This window comes from Notolepis coatsorum (genome assembly GCF_963971535.1).
Source record: "Notolepis coatsorum genome assembly, chromosome: 7".
Taxonomy (NCBI): Eukaryota; Metazoa; Chordata; class Actinopteri; order Aulopiformes; family Paralepididae; genus Notolepis; species Notolepis coatsorum.
In genome coordinates this window covers 96,828,975-96,844,959 of record NC_140171.1, presented here as the reverse complement: position 1 = coordinate 96,844,959, position 15,985 = coordinate 96,828,975, and the positions used below count along the sequence as shown (strand labels likewise).

Sequence of the window (15,985 nt, the reverse complement as noted above, 5' to 3'; positions counted from 1 at the left end):
AGTATCTTTCTAAAGCAAAAGGTACATGCTGACTAGAAAACTAACAAATGAAAGAGTGTAAATGTAAAGTGCAATAGTAAAACACTAAAGTGTAAATGTACCGGTAAAGTGCAATAGTAAAATACAAAGAGTGTAAATGTAACAGTAAAGTGCAATAGTAAAATACAAAGAGTGTAAATGTAACAGTAAAGTGCAATAGTAAAATACAAAGAGTGTAAATGTAACAGTAAAGAGCAATAGTAAAATACAAAGAGTGTAAATGTAACAGTAAAGTGCAATAGTAAAATACAAAGAGTGTAAATGTAACAGTAAAGTGCAATAGTAAAATACAAAGTACAGTGAAACTCCTGCCACTCGATTCCTTTCCTAATTATAATCAACTTTATTTATATAGCACATTTACAACAGTTGTGACTGTACCAAAGTGCTTCACAGATAAAAGCATGGAGCAAAGAAATACATATACATATACAAAAAGAAGGCATAAAAGGACTAAAAGTAGTGACCTAGGAGGCAAGCTTGGCTCTGGTAAAAGGCCAGGGAGAAGAGATGAATCTTTAGCCGGGTGTTGTGCCGAAAAATGACTGCCTGCCGAAATCCGACTGCCCCCACGTGACCGTTCGTGTGAATGGTCCGCTGCTATGGGGAAATGTTTGTCCGTCAGTCACTTGAGTATTATGAAGTGTTATTGTGATTGTACCACAGTTTCATATTAATGTACTTATATACAGGTATTTATATACAGGTAAGGTCAACAAAGTGGATGAGTTCGGTAAGGTAAACAAAAAGTGGATGAGTTCGGAGAGATATCGCACAATGCGAGGTCAACTAATTTATTTATTACACATGCAATACCTTACCGAACTCATCCACTTTGTTTACCTTACCGAACTCATCCACTTTGTTTACCTTACCTGTATATAAGTACATTAATATGAAACTGTACATTAATATGAAACTGTGGTACAATCACACTTCATAATACTCAAGTGACTGACAGACGAACATTTCCCCATAGCAGCGGACCATTCACGCGAACGGTCACGTGGGGGCAGTTGGATTTCGGCAGGCAGTAATTTTTCGGCACAACACCGGGACATAAATACCTCCTGGTTCTGGGCTGGTCATTGCGATGCCCTACTGTTGGTCTGGGGAGGGTGTAGACTTCCACATGCCTCCTCTGATACATGTGGAAGTCTTGTGTTTGTAGTGACGACTGACCAAGCCGGAGATACCGCTGACAGTGGGAATCGAACCCAGAGTCTCTGGTAGGTGCGTGCTTAGTGCTTACTCATCCGCCCTGTCTGAATTTGTCTTTGAACAGAAATGACCGGACCCATTCAGGAGATGACGCGGCAGAACCAACAGCGAGAACAGGTCCCGTTTGACTCCGTCTCTCGTAATGAAAAGGTACAGCGCCATTTTCATTTAGTTTTTGTGTTTTTATGGAAACGCTTTATTGGTTTTAGTCATATTTAAGTGATTTATTTGACCTTAGTTTAAGTCCAGTGCATGACTGGTGTTAGATCCTGGTTCAGCCAGTATCACCTCTTCATCTGTTGGCTTGTGTTATCTCTTTATCCGTTGACCCTGCGTTGTGTTTTATCTCTCCGACGTCTCATACTGGCTGATACAATCTTTGTCATTCCCCTTTAATGCAACTCCGTAACCATAAGTATTCACACTGGACAGCGTAGTACCTTTCTTGCAAGAACGTTGTTTATTACATAAACAGAAGCCTCAGCTCAGATGTTATCAGATTGTATTGTCCTTGCTATCGTCTCTTCTGCTGTTCAGTCCAATAGTGGCTCAGGCCTTGTCGTTAGCCAGAACCCTTCTCCCGTTAGCCGAAGCTAATGATGATGTGTCACCCCCCCCCCCCCCCCCCCCCCCCCCCCCCACCGGTGAGGGTGAGAGGGATGAGAGTCTCTGATGGTTCCTTCTCTCCTGCGGGATCCGTTTCTTAGTCTGACTTACACCCGGAAGAAACTCACTTTTCTATATTCTCGCCATAGCAACGACAGGCCCGGCCTCTCTTCTGGTTGTCATGTGACACGCTGTCATGACAACGGTTTTAACCTTTAACACACCTCCCCATCGCTCTGACCCAAACCTCCTGCCACTGTTTCCTATCAGTTGTTTATGTGCTGAGGAATGCAGACACCCTGCTCGCTCGCTGCTACCACTGACTGCTGCTTCCACCACCACCATGCACATTTTGACCTCTCTGACCTAGCCCCTTTAGATGCTGTCATCTCCCCCAATATACATTACATACATTGAAAAACACCGTTTTCCTTCACTGGGATAATGAGGAGATCAGAGCTGGAGGATCAGAGGCTGTGGTGCACCTCTTCAAACTATATCTAAAAAAAACAAAACGTTCTACTCTTTTTTACTATTATGTACCTTACTACTATTCTACTATACTTATACTACTAGCTATCATGCTATACTACTATGCACTCAGAGTGTAACTGAGTGTAGCTGTCAGAGGTGTACCTCTCCTGCTCACAATTTGTAAGCGTTGAGCTAAATGACGGAATATGTACAGGTGGAGTAAATGGTCAGGTAGGGTGTAGTGGTGGAGTAGGTTGGTTTGGTAGGGGTGTAAAAGTGCAGTGTATAGTATAGGTTGCAGTGTTTCCCCTGAAAAAAATGTCATGCACGCTGCCGGAATCCATATTTGTGCATGCTGCCGGAGAAATAACTTAAAACTACCTTAGAATTGTTCGAGAGTTATGTGCGTGTGAATTTTCTAAGATGTTTTTGGTGTGTCCGCTGACACTAGAAGTGCTCTGGAGGCCCAGGTAGCTGCATATTTGTGAAAAAATATATTGTATTTGGTACAATAAGTCCAATATTGAGTAGAATTATCTTGAATTATCTTATTCCACTGGCAGATCATTTAGCTTATTTTTAAGTATTTTTCCGTGATTCTGGTCAATTTAATCTTGTTTTAAGAAAATGTTAATCAACCTCTTAACTGGCACCGGCCCGGCCCGGGAGTGTCTATTCTTTATTTCTTTTACTAACGGATTTCCAGTTCCGTGTTCACGTTCTGCGATCTGATTGGCCACTGACGTTTCTGGTGCGATCTGATTGGCCACTGACGTTTCTGGTCATGTGACATGTGCGCCCAATCGCGTGACGCGCCCATTTCCGCCTCGAACAGCAGCAAACTACCTAACACTGGTTAAGAAGTTGGTTACGGTTAGAGTTTGTAATCAGGGCTGGTGTTCTATCGCCCTGCTCTAAGACAAACTCTAACCTTAACCAACTTCGAAAGAGTGCCTAAGCTTAACCGGTGGCAGAACTTGCCGTCACACGATTGGCGCGACCAGAAACGTCAGTGGCCAATCAGAGCGCAGAATGCGAACGCGGAACTGGAAATCTGTTAGTAAAAGAATTCAGGCGGCCCGGGACCTCTTGAGGAAGATTTGCCCACCGGTGTGACGCGCCACTTTGCCGACCTCTAGCGGCTTTTTTTAAATACAATATATATCGAATTAAAGCCCTATTTGTTGCCTGTCGATTGCCCTTTCAGGCGACAAAATCCGTAGATATTTCAGCGCTTGGCCCCAATTCCTTGTGTCCGTGTGTATGTTTTGTATTCAAAGCATAATTTAAACCTCTGCAATATTTGAACCTTGTGCATTGGGCACGGATTCAAATGAAGTGTTTGAAATGTGTGTTTCAGCTTGGCGAGGTCGTGTACGAGGAGAGGGTGTACCCGGCAGGGACCTGGGCCTGCATCACGCGATCAGAAAAGCTGTACGAGCAGAGCATCTCCATGGCGTTCATGAAGCTGATGCGCTACATTTGCAAGGAGAATTCTGCAGGTGCCGACATCTCTCATCCTCATCCTGTTTTCTCGAGGTGCACCATGTATGATAGAATATGTCCGCATTGGTCGCGGTACTGGCGCTCCCTCCTCAGTGCACGATCAGCGATTATCTAAAAATTTTATAAAACCAACAATAAATAATAACAAAAGAGAACAAGACAGTGTTATATTGTGGAATATTAACACAATGGCGCCCGACCACGGAGATCTCCGTGTTTCGATTCCACCCGTTGTGGACAGAAGCACGGATATATCCGTGGCAAGTTGTTATTGCTTTTATTCCATTTTAATAACCTATTCAAGGTCGCCGAGCGGCACTGCAGATTTACCCTACTCTTTGAATTCGCCAACGTGCATTACCGGTCAGATCCTCTTAGGGGCGCTGTCGTGATAATGGAGTGTGCCCTGTGGCTGAACGGTGGACTCTTCACTTTCAATGGAGTTTTCAGTTAGCTCGATTCTGGATGTGCAGCCTGTAGCTTGGATTACGTTTTGGGTTGCAGATTTCACTATGCAATAAGGGGATTCATCATCAGCCAATGGACATATCGATCTACCAGATGGCGATCGATAACGGGGAAATGCTCGGGGGGGATCCCACCGGCCCACGGTAAGATATTTTTCACATAAAGTACATCCCGATTGGGCCTTGTTTTGATAGCCATCCATCCGATCAATGAATGAGGCTAATGAGGCTAACGCGGTTATTGGTAATCAATAATCAGAAACAACGCCCCCCCCCTTTCATGCATACATGCTTGAGGATCGTGCCGATCATATGCAGTTTGAGTTATTTCTGTAGCATATGTATAACGGAAATGCCATTGGATATAACGGTAGTAGCTATTAGCCCTGTATCTCGGCTTCCAGGAAATATCCTAGCCGAAATCCCGTATAACGCTTATATTCACGGCGCTATAAAATGAGAACGTATTGATGAATTTTTTTTTTCTTTAAGCCATTTTGAAGGGACGGTTTATGGTCTCAATGGACAGATAGCAATACTATAAAGTATAGATTTAGCTCTACAAACAGCCCCACGTCTGTTTACATTTGCCGGCCCTCTAGAGATTTATTAGACTCATCCCAATTAGGCCGGGAGATAGGTCCACCCCTCAGGATGTTTTTTTGCTACCTTTTTTTCCATTATTATTTCCAGTTATCCCATATCTTGGGCCATCACGAGTTGATAATCACCACCCCCAAATCAGCCCTGTCTGGCCTCAGGGGCCAAAAAACCCTCTTTTTGGGAAAAGCTTCTGGCGAAATTATGTAATTGCAAATATGAGGGTACTGCAACTGCATAAATGGTCAAATAAGTCTGAAACTTTGCATGGTGTATCCTGACACATAGGGGGAAAGTATCAGAATAATACTCTGGGCCTTACTACTTTTCTATTGTCAAATATCACCCTCAGAATACCCCAAAAGACAAAAGAAATTCTGTCCGCCTTCATCTGTCATTAAAAGTGATCATTTTCAAGTATTGTATTATACATGTTGCTGCCTCACATGGATATAAAAACTGCCCACATTTATAAGCTTCAATTTAAGTCCAAGATGACCTTTCTATCTAGAATAGTACACATGCTATGACCAAAGTTCTCCATTGTACCTCAAATCGAGAAAATATAACATTCAAGCATTACCCTTATTTCTTCTCAAGAGTTGAGACTTAAGTAATGTAATGCTATACTATCTGAAGTTAATTACATGAAAAGTGAACAATGTTACGCCCCCTGGTGGACCGGGGTATCACAGTGCAACATAAAGCAGTGCTGACCGGGTTACACACACCAACCAACCAAAACCCTAACCCTGTTTCATGTCACATCCCACCTGAAGTTATTCAGCAAAGACAATGTTGATCTATTATTCTGGCTGTGTCCAATATCTTTTTTACATGAAAGGTGGCAACTCTACTTCTAGAGTGATAACATTAAGTTAGCTTTTAGATTGTTAGCTAATATAGCCAGCCCAATGTAGCTAGCTAGTGAGAGTAGAAGTGGGAGAGAAATTATGAAATTGTAATTATTAAGAAAATAAATTATAATTATTAGCAACTCTACTTCTACAGTGATAACATTAGCTAGTTAGCTTGTAGATTGTTAGCTGCCAGCCCAATGTAGCTAGCTAGTGGGAGACTAGTGAGAGCAGAAGTGGGATATTTATGGTGTGTGTGTGTGTGTACAATATTTTGCTGTAATGAATATACTGACTTTCTGATGGCTGCAATGCTACTGTATAGTCAAGGTGTCAAAGAGACGACAAGATGCCTGGATAATTTGCCAGAGTGCTTCAAAGAAGAATCAGCCACCGCCCCCAGTCTGGGATATTAGTCCGTGTCTGAGGTTAGATGTCAATGAAATGTGAAACATTGGATCTAAATGAATGTATATTGGCACATAAGCCTGTTCAAGCTGCTGCAGTCAGGCAACCGCCTCTGCATACACGCAGCAAGAACAGAGAGACTCAGACTCAGCTTCTTCCCCCAGGCCATCAGAACACTGAACACTGATCTCTCCACACACAAGCACATAATAACTGGGACAGAGCAATGAACACACACAAATCCATGCTGGAAGCTCTAGAGAGACTCCTCTATGACAAGTATCTGGAAACTCATGAACCACTCTCTGCAGAATGAACTGCATTTTTGGAAAATCTCACTCTGAATCAATCTACTCTCGCTGAAGTGCTCTCATCAGAAGATGTATCTCACCACATGGCAGAATATCATGCATTCAGAGAAGCCGTGAGAAATGGGAAGCTGGGAGAAACTGGACAGTTTTGGATGGAATACATGGACTGCACCTGGCTCGTCCTGTCAATGAATAAGGCAATCAAAATGAATGACTATAAAGGATACAAAGCCACCCTAAACAACATGCCATACCTTTTCTTCTGCTCAGACCAGCAGAACTATGCTAGATTCCTCACATACTTGGGATACTATCTTGAACACATTGAGGAAACACATCCAGGATCTGAGAAACGTTTGCGTGCTGGAGCAATCAATGTATCCAGATCACATATCCCAGCCAACCGCTGCCACACTGACAAAACAATAGAAGAGACTGCTATGAAATGGCTCAAGTCAAACTCAGGGTCTGGAACATATTCTGCAGGGATCTGTGGAATCACCAGTAACTATGAAGCCAGCCAACGTCATATCCTGACTGCCCATGCCAAAGGAGAGTATGTAGAAGAGATGTGGAAAATGACAATCGACCGAGGTGAACATACAGAGAAGCAGCAACGAGATCTAAGAACACGTGAAATCACTGTCTGAGAAGCAAGTCCAGCAAACAGAGTTTTATCAACCCATTTCAGCTTGATACTTCTCAGCCCTTGACAAGTTTGACTTTAGGAGCAGCTATGCCAGAAGAGGTGCGCAATGATGTGTTGAATGCCCTGAAAAATGGCAAAACTCAAAAAGAGATGTTCATCTGTGATCGACTTCAGACAAAAAAAGTCCTTTTCTTTTAACCTACCAAGAGGAACAGATTCAAGACAATGTCATCTACCACACCTAAAAGGAAGCTTGTGGCATCAAACCAGAAAGTGATCCAGTACAAGGCCACAAGTGGGTTCATCTTTCAGATCTTTGTCAAATCACAACAACTCAAGTCACAAATAAGCATCTCTGACCTAATGACCTATCCCTTGACTCTGACGCCATACTCCATCTCAACAATCGATCGTTTTTTCCGCAAAAGCCAACAAAGCAAACGAAATTAACTACATGATCAAAGATGCTGAGAATGCCCAACTTCCTTCCCCAAGCCAATGTGCTCTCATTCAAGATGGAAACTCCTCATTCTACATGCGTGATGTGCCACGAACAGTGAAGAATATATCAGAGCGCACCTTCAAAAGTCTACCGGCTACAGCTGAAACTATCAGCAGACACTGACCTTGACCGTCTTCATTCACCAAAATCAGCTGAGAGGGATCGCAGAGGTTGTGGTGAATGTTTTATGGTGAGGGGCTAAATGTTCATCGGCCCACTGATTGGAATGGTTTTCTCACAAATGATGAAAACAAGAAGGCCCTCATTCATTTACTTCTGGATCACTGGAGCTCTGAAGATATGATGAAAGACATCCTCCGAAGGCCTGTTATTTTTGTAGAGGCTGGTCAAGCATGCAATGCTGGAGTGATGTCTAAAGAGCTTCTACCTGAGATCTGTTCAAAACATTAAGAAACGGATGTGAGGGTAATCATTTACATGCAGTATATCCAAACCAAAAGGCCTCACATCACAACAGTCAGAGTCAGAGCAAAATACTCTGACATTTTCTTCATCCTCCTGTATTATGCCAAGTGATCAACTGTCAACATCCTCTTTGACATGGGAGATAGGCTGATCAACCTCAACCAGCTGGCTGAAGATTACTCAGAGGAACACATTTCAGCTCTCCTGGCCTTGCACGCATTCATTGGTGCTGACTGCACATCAGCATTCAAAGGCAAAGCGAAGGTGCGACCGATGAAGATTCTTAATCAGAAAAGTTTATCCAGATCTTTGCTGAAGTGGGGAACTCTTGGGAGCTTGATGAGTGGATTCTCAGTGGTGTTGAAGAGTTCACCTGTCGCCTCTATGGTTTCAGTCGTCGAATCAAGAAGGTTGATGAGGCAAGAGAGATTAAAGTCAAGATGTGTGGCTCAAGCCTTGAGCTTCGACAGGGTATCTCCGTTGACCTCTCCACCTTCCCACCTTGCAAGAGGGTCCTCTTACAGCACACGAGAAGAGTCAACTTCCAGGCATGTGTCTGGAAGAGGGCTCATGAGGACTACCCGGAGATCCCATCCCCTCTTGACCATGGATTTCACATTAACACAGAGACTGGCAAGCTAGAACCACTGTGGTTTGAGGGTGACGTCATCCCCAAAGCCCTCGTCGATGTCTTGGCAGAAGAAGAAACGGATGAAGATGACTTAGCAGATGAAATCCATACAAATATGGATGATGATGATGATGATGATGATGATGATGATGAAGAGGAGGAAAATGATGATTAAAATTCTAATAAAAATTATCATAGTTTTATAGTCAGCTAATGGATCACAGCAAATAGAGTAAGCAGCAAAAGGGGTCTAAGAACCAAAGAAATGTATTCTATTTTTAGTTTGAGCTGTATTTTATTTTCTCCATTTGGCTGTATAGAATATCTATCTACAGTTTAGTAATGTTGATTCTATTTACTTCTTGATAACAGACTGCACACTAGAGTCATTTTGTTCATTGTGTTGCCTGGACTTAATACATTTCATATTTGGTTACCGGGTTTTCTGTGACTGAACCCTCCTTTGCTCAATCTGTTTTATGTTGCACTGTGATACCCCGGTCCACCAGGGGGCGTAACATTGTTCACTTTTCATGTAATTAACTCCAGATAGTATAGCATTACATTACTTAAGTCTCAACTCTTGTTTAATATATTTTTTAGATATAAAAAATAAGGGAGAAAAAAAAGAGAAGAAATATGTTCTATTTTCTCGATTTGAGGTACAATGAATGAATGAATGAATGAAAACTTTATTTAACAGATTGCAGAATGGGTACAATACAGTACGGCTCAATACACACAATTGTTAAGGGGATGCAGACCTGAGAAAGACGTTTGTCTTGTTTCCATCAGGGTCCCCCATTTTCAATTCATATAGACATTTATGACATACACAACATACATGACATTTATGGCATAGGGACATATAGGTATTTAGTACTGATACATTTGTGACATAAACGGTATTCAAATATACAGTACTGTTACCCCTAGATCCTGACAGAGTATATACATATGATGGGGAGGGGACTGTACATTAGGAGGGGGTGGGTGGGTGGGAGAGAAATATACATATGGCGGGGAGGGAATATATACATTCAGTGGGGAGGAGACTGTCTATTAGGAGGTGGTCTGGGTTTTGGGCATTTACGGTGGCCAGTTTCGAATTGCAGCCTCCCGTAGGTGCTCTTTAAGAGCAGTTTTGAATGTGGGTAGGGATTCACATTCCTTTACAGCTTTGGGTAGGGCGTTCCACATTGATGTGGCATAATTGCGAAATGTATTTAGTCCCTTGTTTGAGCCGAATCTGGGTTTAACATGATTTGTTGAGCTTCCTCTGGTGTAGTGGTTGTGGTATTCACTGACCTTTGGGAAGTATTTTGACTAGGGATGTCCGATATTATCGGCCGACCGATATTATCGGCCGATATCGGCAGTAAAATGTGATATCGAAAAATATCGGTATCGGTTTAAAAAAAGAAAAAACAATAACAATATTTGTTATATATATAACCAGTGAAATGATTAGTTACCTGAAATTATTCCGTTTTTTGGGGTGGGAAACCCTGCATATATCGGTATCGGAAATTAAGAGTTGGACAATATCGGAATATCGGTATCGGTAAAAAAGCCAATATCGAGCATCCCTAATTTTGACATGTACATGGGTACCTTATTCGTATAGTGTATCTTGTAGACCAGGCCCATTGCAAGTTGCTGTACTCTGTCGTCTACTCTAAGCCATCCTAGGTTGTCAAAGTGGGCAGGGGTGAGGTGGGTTCTGGGGGTAAGGTCAAGTAGTAGTCTGACCAGTTTGTTTTGTGATGTTTGTAATTTTTTGAGGTGCTTTGGTACCATGAGGTGCACGCATCAGGTGCAGGTCGTAGTACCCTTGAATGAGTGCTCCTGCCAGAGTCTTCACGGTATTCTTGTTTACCAGAGAGGAGATCCGGTACAAGAATCGAGTTTGTTGGTTGACTTTTTTTATTACATTGGATGCCATTTTGTCACAGGAAAGATTTGCCTCTAGGATGGAACCCAGGTAGGTAATTTCGTCTTTCCTTGTGACAATATTGTCACCCAATGGAGAACGTTGGTCATAGCAGGTGTACTATTTCTAGATAGAAAGGTCATCTTGGACTTAAATTGAAGCTTATAAATGTGGGACGTTTTTATATCCATGTGAAGCAGCAACATGTATAATAAAATACTTGAAAACTATCACTTTTGATGACAATTTGTCAGGCGGACAAACATTTCTTTTGTCTTTTGGGGTATTCTGAGGGTGATATTTGACAATAGAAAGGTAGTAAGCTCCAGAGTATTATTCTGATACTTTTCCCCTATGTGTCAGGATACACCATGCAAAGTTTCAGACTTATCTGACCATTTATGCAGTCGCAGTACCCTCATATTTGCAATTACATAATTTCGCCAGAAGCTTTTCCCAAAAAGAGCCAAGACGGGGCTGATTTGGGGGTGGTCATTATCAACTCGTGATGGCCCAAGGTATGGGATAACAGGAAATAATAATGAAAAAAAGGTAGCAAAAAACATCCTGAGGGGTGGACCTGGCTCCCGGCCTAAATGGCCCTGAATGTGTTAATACGAAAGTGCAAATATATATCCTACATGAAAGGAATGGGATGTGCTGAGAGCTGAATGTAGATGTGTCCATTCTATTCCACTATAGCTATATATCCACGCAATTGAGTTTAGTTCTTAATTATTTATTTATTCACTGTAATTTGCAGTGTTTTTGTGGTGCTTTTATTTATTTATTTTCGGACATCACGATGCCTTGTTATGGTAAGTCTGGTAGGTCTTCTAGCTCTGGCTTGTCGTTTGCGTTCGCCATACTAGGAGACTATGCAAAATTACAGGTAATCTCTCAGTGGTGTGCGTTATATTTTGGGAAGGGGCTGAACTAAAGTTCTGCATGTGCGTTCCATTAGTGGTTAAAGTAATGTTGCATTCGTTCGGTACACAGCACGTACTGAACCAAAAGTCCCATACCGAAACGGTTCGGTATGAATATGTGTACCGTTACACCCCTATTTCAATGAGAACCTTGTTTTTTCTAGTTTTAGAGCTTAATCCAACTGCTGTGTGTAGGTTGTATAGTGGCAATTTACAAGCGATTTCGGATTTCTTACTTGCCACTTCCACTCCGGGATTAGCCTAGTCTACGCGCACATAATAAAGAGTTTGATCCATCCGTTTGGCTGTATACAATGAATCAATCATTTATTTCCGATCTGCATAACGAACAAAACTCATAATCATCTCATAATGCGGTGCGTGTGTTGTGTTACATTTACATTTAGTCATTTAGCTGACGCTTTTATCCAAAGCGACTTACAAGTTTTGTACGACAAGTCATCAGGAAGGGCACAACTCTATCAGCTGAGTAACAATGTTCATCAAAGTGTTGAGTGCTACAGTGTAGGTTAGTTTATTAGGACAAGTGCATGACAGTAAGGTTAGTTAGGGTTAGATATATTTTTATTTTATTTTCAGATAATGGTTGAAGAAGTGCGTCTTTAGTCGCCGGCGAAAGATTGGACGGGTTTCGGCTGTTCTGACTGGGGTGGGTAGTTCATTCCACCATTGTGGGGCAAGGACTGAGAATAGGCGGCTTCTCCTTGATGACCCTGCTGGAGCTCGGATAGGAGTAGGTCTGAGGCGGCCAGAAGATGCAGAGCGTAGGGGTCTTGAGGGTATGTAGTTGTTGGAGACCATTGACCGGAGGTAGGCCGGAGCGGTTCCCTTTGCCGCACGGTATGCTAGGTCGAGGGCTTTGAAGCAGATTCGTGCAGCAATGGGGAGCCAGTGCAGGTCAGGGGCGTCATTTTGTTATGGCAAGGTAAGGCACTTATGGTAGAAAAAGGGGGTAACCACTGCGCTCAGACAGGTGCGTAGTCCAACATTAATTAAGTTGCAAAAACAAGGAGGTAGGGACCGCACTCGGAATATCGTTGTTTTTATTTTCAAGTTGTTAAAGGGCACAAAACATTTTCAGCCATCCGGCCTTCATCAGTGTGCAAATGACAAATGTGACAAACACAACTTAAATAGGCTGTACTTGACAACAGGTGGGAACAATCGGCAATCAGTTAACAGGCCAGGTTGACGTCATGATTAGTAGCAGGGCTAGATTGACAAGTAGATATCACAATATCACAATATCACATAAATGTGTATGATGGTAATATATGAAAACAACAAATTGATACATATTACAATATTTACAGACCTGTATGGAATAAAAAAGGCAGTACATTGGGGTGCATCAGGTTGTTAAACCGTTCATTAAACAGTGTACTAGTTTTTCTCTCTCATACAGTAGATAACTTTGGATAGTACCTAAATAAATGGAGCTCATAAAGTAGATAACTTAGGATAGCATCTACAGGAATGGAGCCAAACTGGACTCTTCATTCATCCCAGATGGAATACATCGATTTGAGCCGATGTCAATACAATATACAATATATAATTTACAACTCTGTATGGAACAAAAAACACAGTACATTGGGGGTATCAGGTTGTAAGACCGTTAATTAATCAGTGTACTAGTTTTTTGTTTATACAGTAGATAACTTATGATAGCTAAAGGAATGGAGTCAAATTGAACTCTTCATTCATCCCAACTGGATACATAGATTTGAGCCGATGAATCCATACACATTCCTGTTGCAAAAGCAGTTGTTCATGGTTGCCACCTCTTCTATTAAGAAAAACCATCTCTAGACCTATGCACTTGAGGTCATAAATTTTATGATCCATTTCGTTAAAATGTCGTGCCACAGGGGAATTAATGTCGTTAATATAGCAATATAAAGCGGACTGGCATTAATTCCCCTGTGGCACGACATTTGGGATGAATGAAGAGTCCAGTTTGGCTCCATTCCTGTAGATGCTATCCTAAGTTATCTACTTTATGAGCTCCATTTATTTAGGTACTATCCAAAGTTATCTACTGTATGAGAGAGAAAAACTAGTACACTGTTTAATGAACGGTTTAACAACCTGATGCACCCCAATGTACTGCCTTTTTTTTTTATTCCATACAGGTCTGTAAATATTGTAATATGTATCAATTTGTTGTTTTCATATATTACCATCATACACATTTATGTGATATTGTGATATTGTGATATCTACTTGTCAATCTAGCCCTGCTACTAATCATGACATCAACCTAGCCTGTTAACTGATTGCCGATTGTTCCCACCTGTTGTCAAGTACAGCCTATTTAAGTTGTGTTTGTCACATTTGTCATTTGCACACTGATGAAGGCCGGATGGCTGAAAACGTTTTGTGCCCTTTAACAACTTGAAAATAAAAACAACGATATTCCGAGTGCGGTCCCTACCTCCTTGTTTTTGCAAGGTAAGGCACTTGCCATACCTTGGCAAATTACAAATATTTTTTTTTTTTTTTTTTTTTATAAATAATTACAATTTTTTTATGTTGATTTAGAATTAGAATGTCAACATTATGAACGAAGCTTCGAACTATTCGGTACAGCCCTAGCATGTTTTGATATAGTCAATTATCTCACTTTTACTAGGTGACTTTTACTACTAACTCAAATATGCCACAAAAAAAGGAAAATGGACATGCAGACGTTTTTTAATCAAAGGGCAGCAGAGACAAGTGATACAGGGACACAGGTAAGGTCTTACAATGGCTTAGTGATTATAACAGTGCAGTTCAGCATTCAGTAACCCATACTTTTTGTGAACGTGTTTTTGATACTACATTCTGTTGAACACACACCTCAAAACCGTACCTAAGGAAAATTGGCTCAATTGCAAGAAAAATAATAGACAGTTATGATATTACATTCTGCATAAATTGTATGCAAAATATTGTGGTTCCCTGCTTTAGTCTGTTGACACATTTCTATACTAAAAATGCTTGTGTCATACCTAAATGTCATATACCGTAATTCCTCTAATAGTAACCGGTATTCAATTAAAAACCGGGTCTCTATTAATGACCGGGTGCGCTGTTGAGCTAAGCAATTATAAGCCGGCCTCCTAATACAAGCCGGGTTTCATGTATATGCTGGCCTGGCTGTGCAGTAAATACCATATAATGGTATGGTGTTAATATTTACCAAGAGAGTAAGCCTACCTCAGAATTGTATAAAACGAAGTTATTATTATTATTATTATTATTATTATTATACCAGTATTGTGATTGCACTATTTTACTTTATTTTACTTTTTTTGACCACCTGTAATTGCACTGTTTACTACCGTATTTCATACAGTACTTGGTTTCAATAAATGAACCCAGTACATTTTACTGGGTTCAAACTGACACAAAATGTTGATTTATTCATTATGATCTGTTTGAAAATTAGAAATATAGGCCTCTCTCTTATACATGCCTCCTCCTAATACAAGCCTGGTATCAGCTACAGTTGAAACAAATACAAGCCGGGGTTACCATTAGAGGAATTACGGTAAGTGAATTGTATAGAAACAACTCACCAAAAGTGACTATTGCGCAACTGATTTGACAAAAAAAATCCACCTTCACTTAAATAACTCAAGAATGGCTCCTACAGGTTGTGAGACATGCTTCTTTGATTCACCTTCTGGCTAAACTGGTTTTCATTGAGAGAAATATACCCGGGTTAAGTGAGCTTACATTCAAGCATTGTGTTTACAAGCAGAGGTATGTGGGGTTATATTTAGCTTGGGTAAAGTGTAGGCCTTTAGGCTTTGGGCAAAGCCTGTGCTACAAGGGATTATCCGCTTGGTATCAGATTCTCGCGTAAACAGATGATTGTGCATGATTGGCCATTCTCACCTGAACTCACTCACTCAGGCCTAGTAGCCTACATATCCATTTCCTTTGTTCTGGTCTTGTTCAAGTTTTGTTTTATTTGTCACATATAAGGTACATGTACGTGAAATGCTTGGTTCTGTATCAGCCCCCTGAAGTTGTGCTTCATACAGTAAAAGGAATAAAGACCAAACACTATATACAAACTAAAGTACAAAATGCTAAAGTGAGGTAGAGATGTAGTGCAAAAAAAGTTATAAATAGATAAAATATGGTCTAGTGTTTAAAGTGTCTAAAGTGAATGTTAACAATTTCAGTGCCGGCCATTTAACATTGAAAACCCTGTTGAGTGCCAGCATCCACTTCAATGATAGCGTTAAAAATGCATAATCTATGTTTTAAATTATGGCTATGTGTCTAATCTGCCTGTCGTTTATCAATGACTTGTTTGCAGTCAACATTGTCGAAACGGATTGTTTATTTATCGGTTCAATTCTGTTTTATAGCATTTTGAAAAGCCCTCGTTTTCAAGGAAAATATA

The 15,985-nt window shown here is 41.0% G+C and overlaps 1 protein-coding gene across 5 annotated transcripts in view; it reads left to right on the top strand.

Moving 5' to 3' along the window:
* The window catches only part of soul4 (heme-binding protein soul4), a 118,541-nt gene that overhangs the window by 81,481 nt on the left and 21,075 nt on the right, over positions 1–15,985 (top strand). For all 5 annotated transcript variants that reach the window (XM_084318765.1, XM_084318768.1, XM_084318764.1 and 2 more), the window contains 2 exons: positions 1,325–1,410; positions 3,701–3,842. In XM_084318765.1, coding sequence (XP_084174891.1) covers positions 1,325–1,410; positions 3,701–3,842 — 228 coding nt within the window. The remainder of the gene's footprint in view (positions 1–1,324; positions 1,411–3,700; positions 3,843–15,985) is intronic.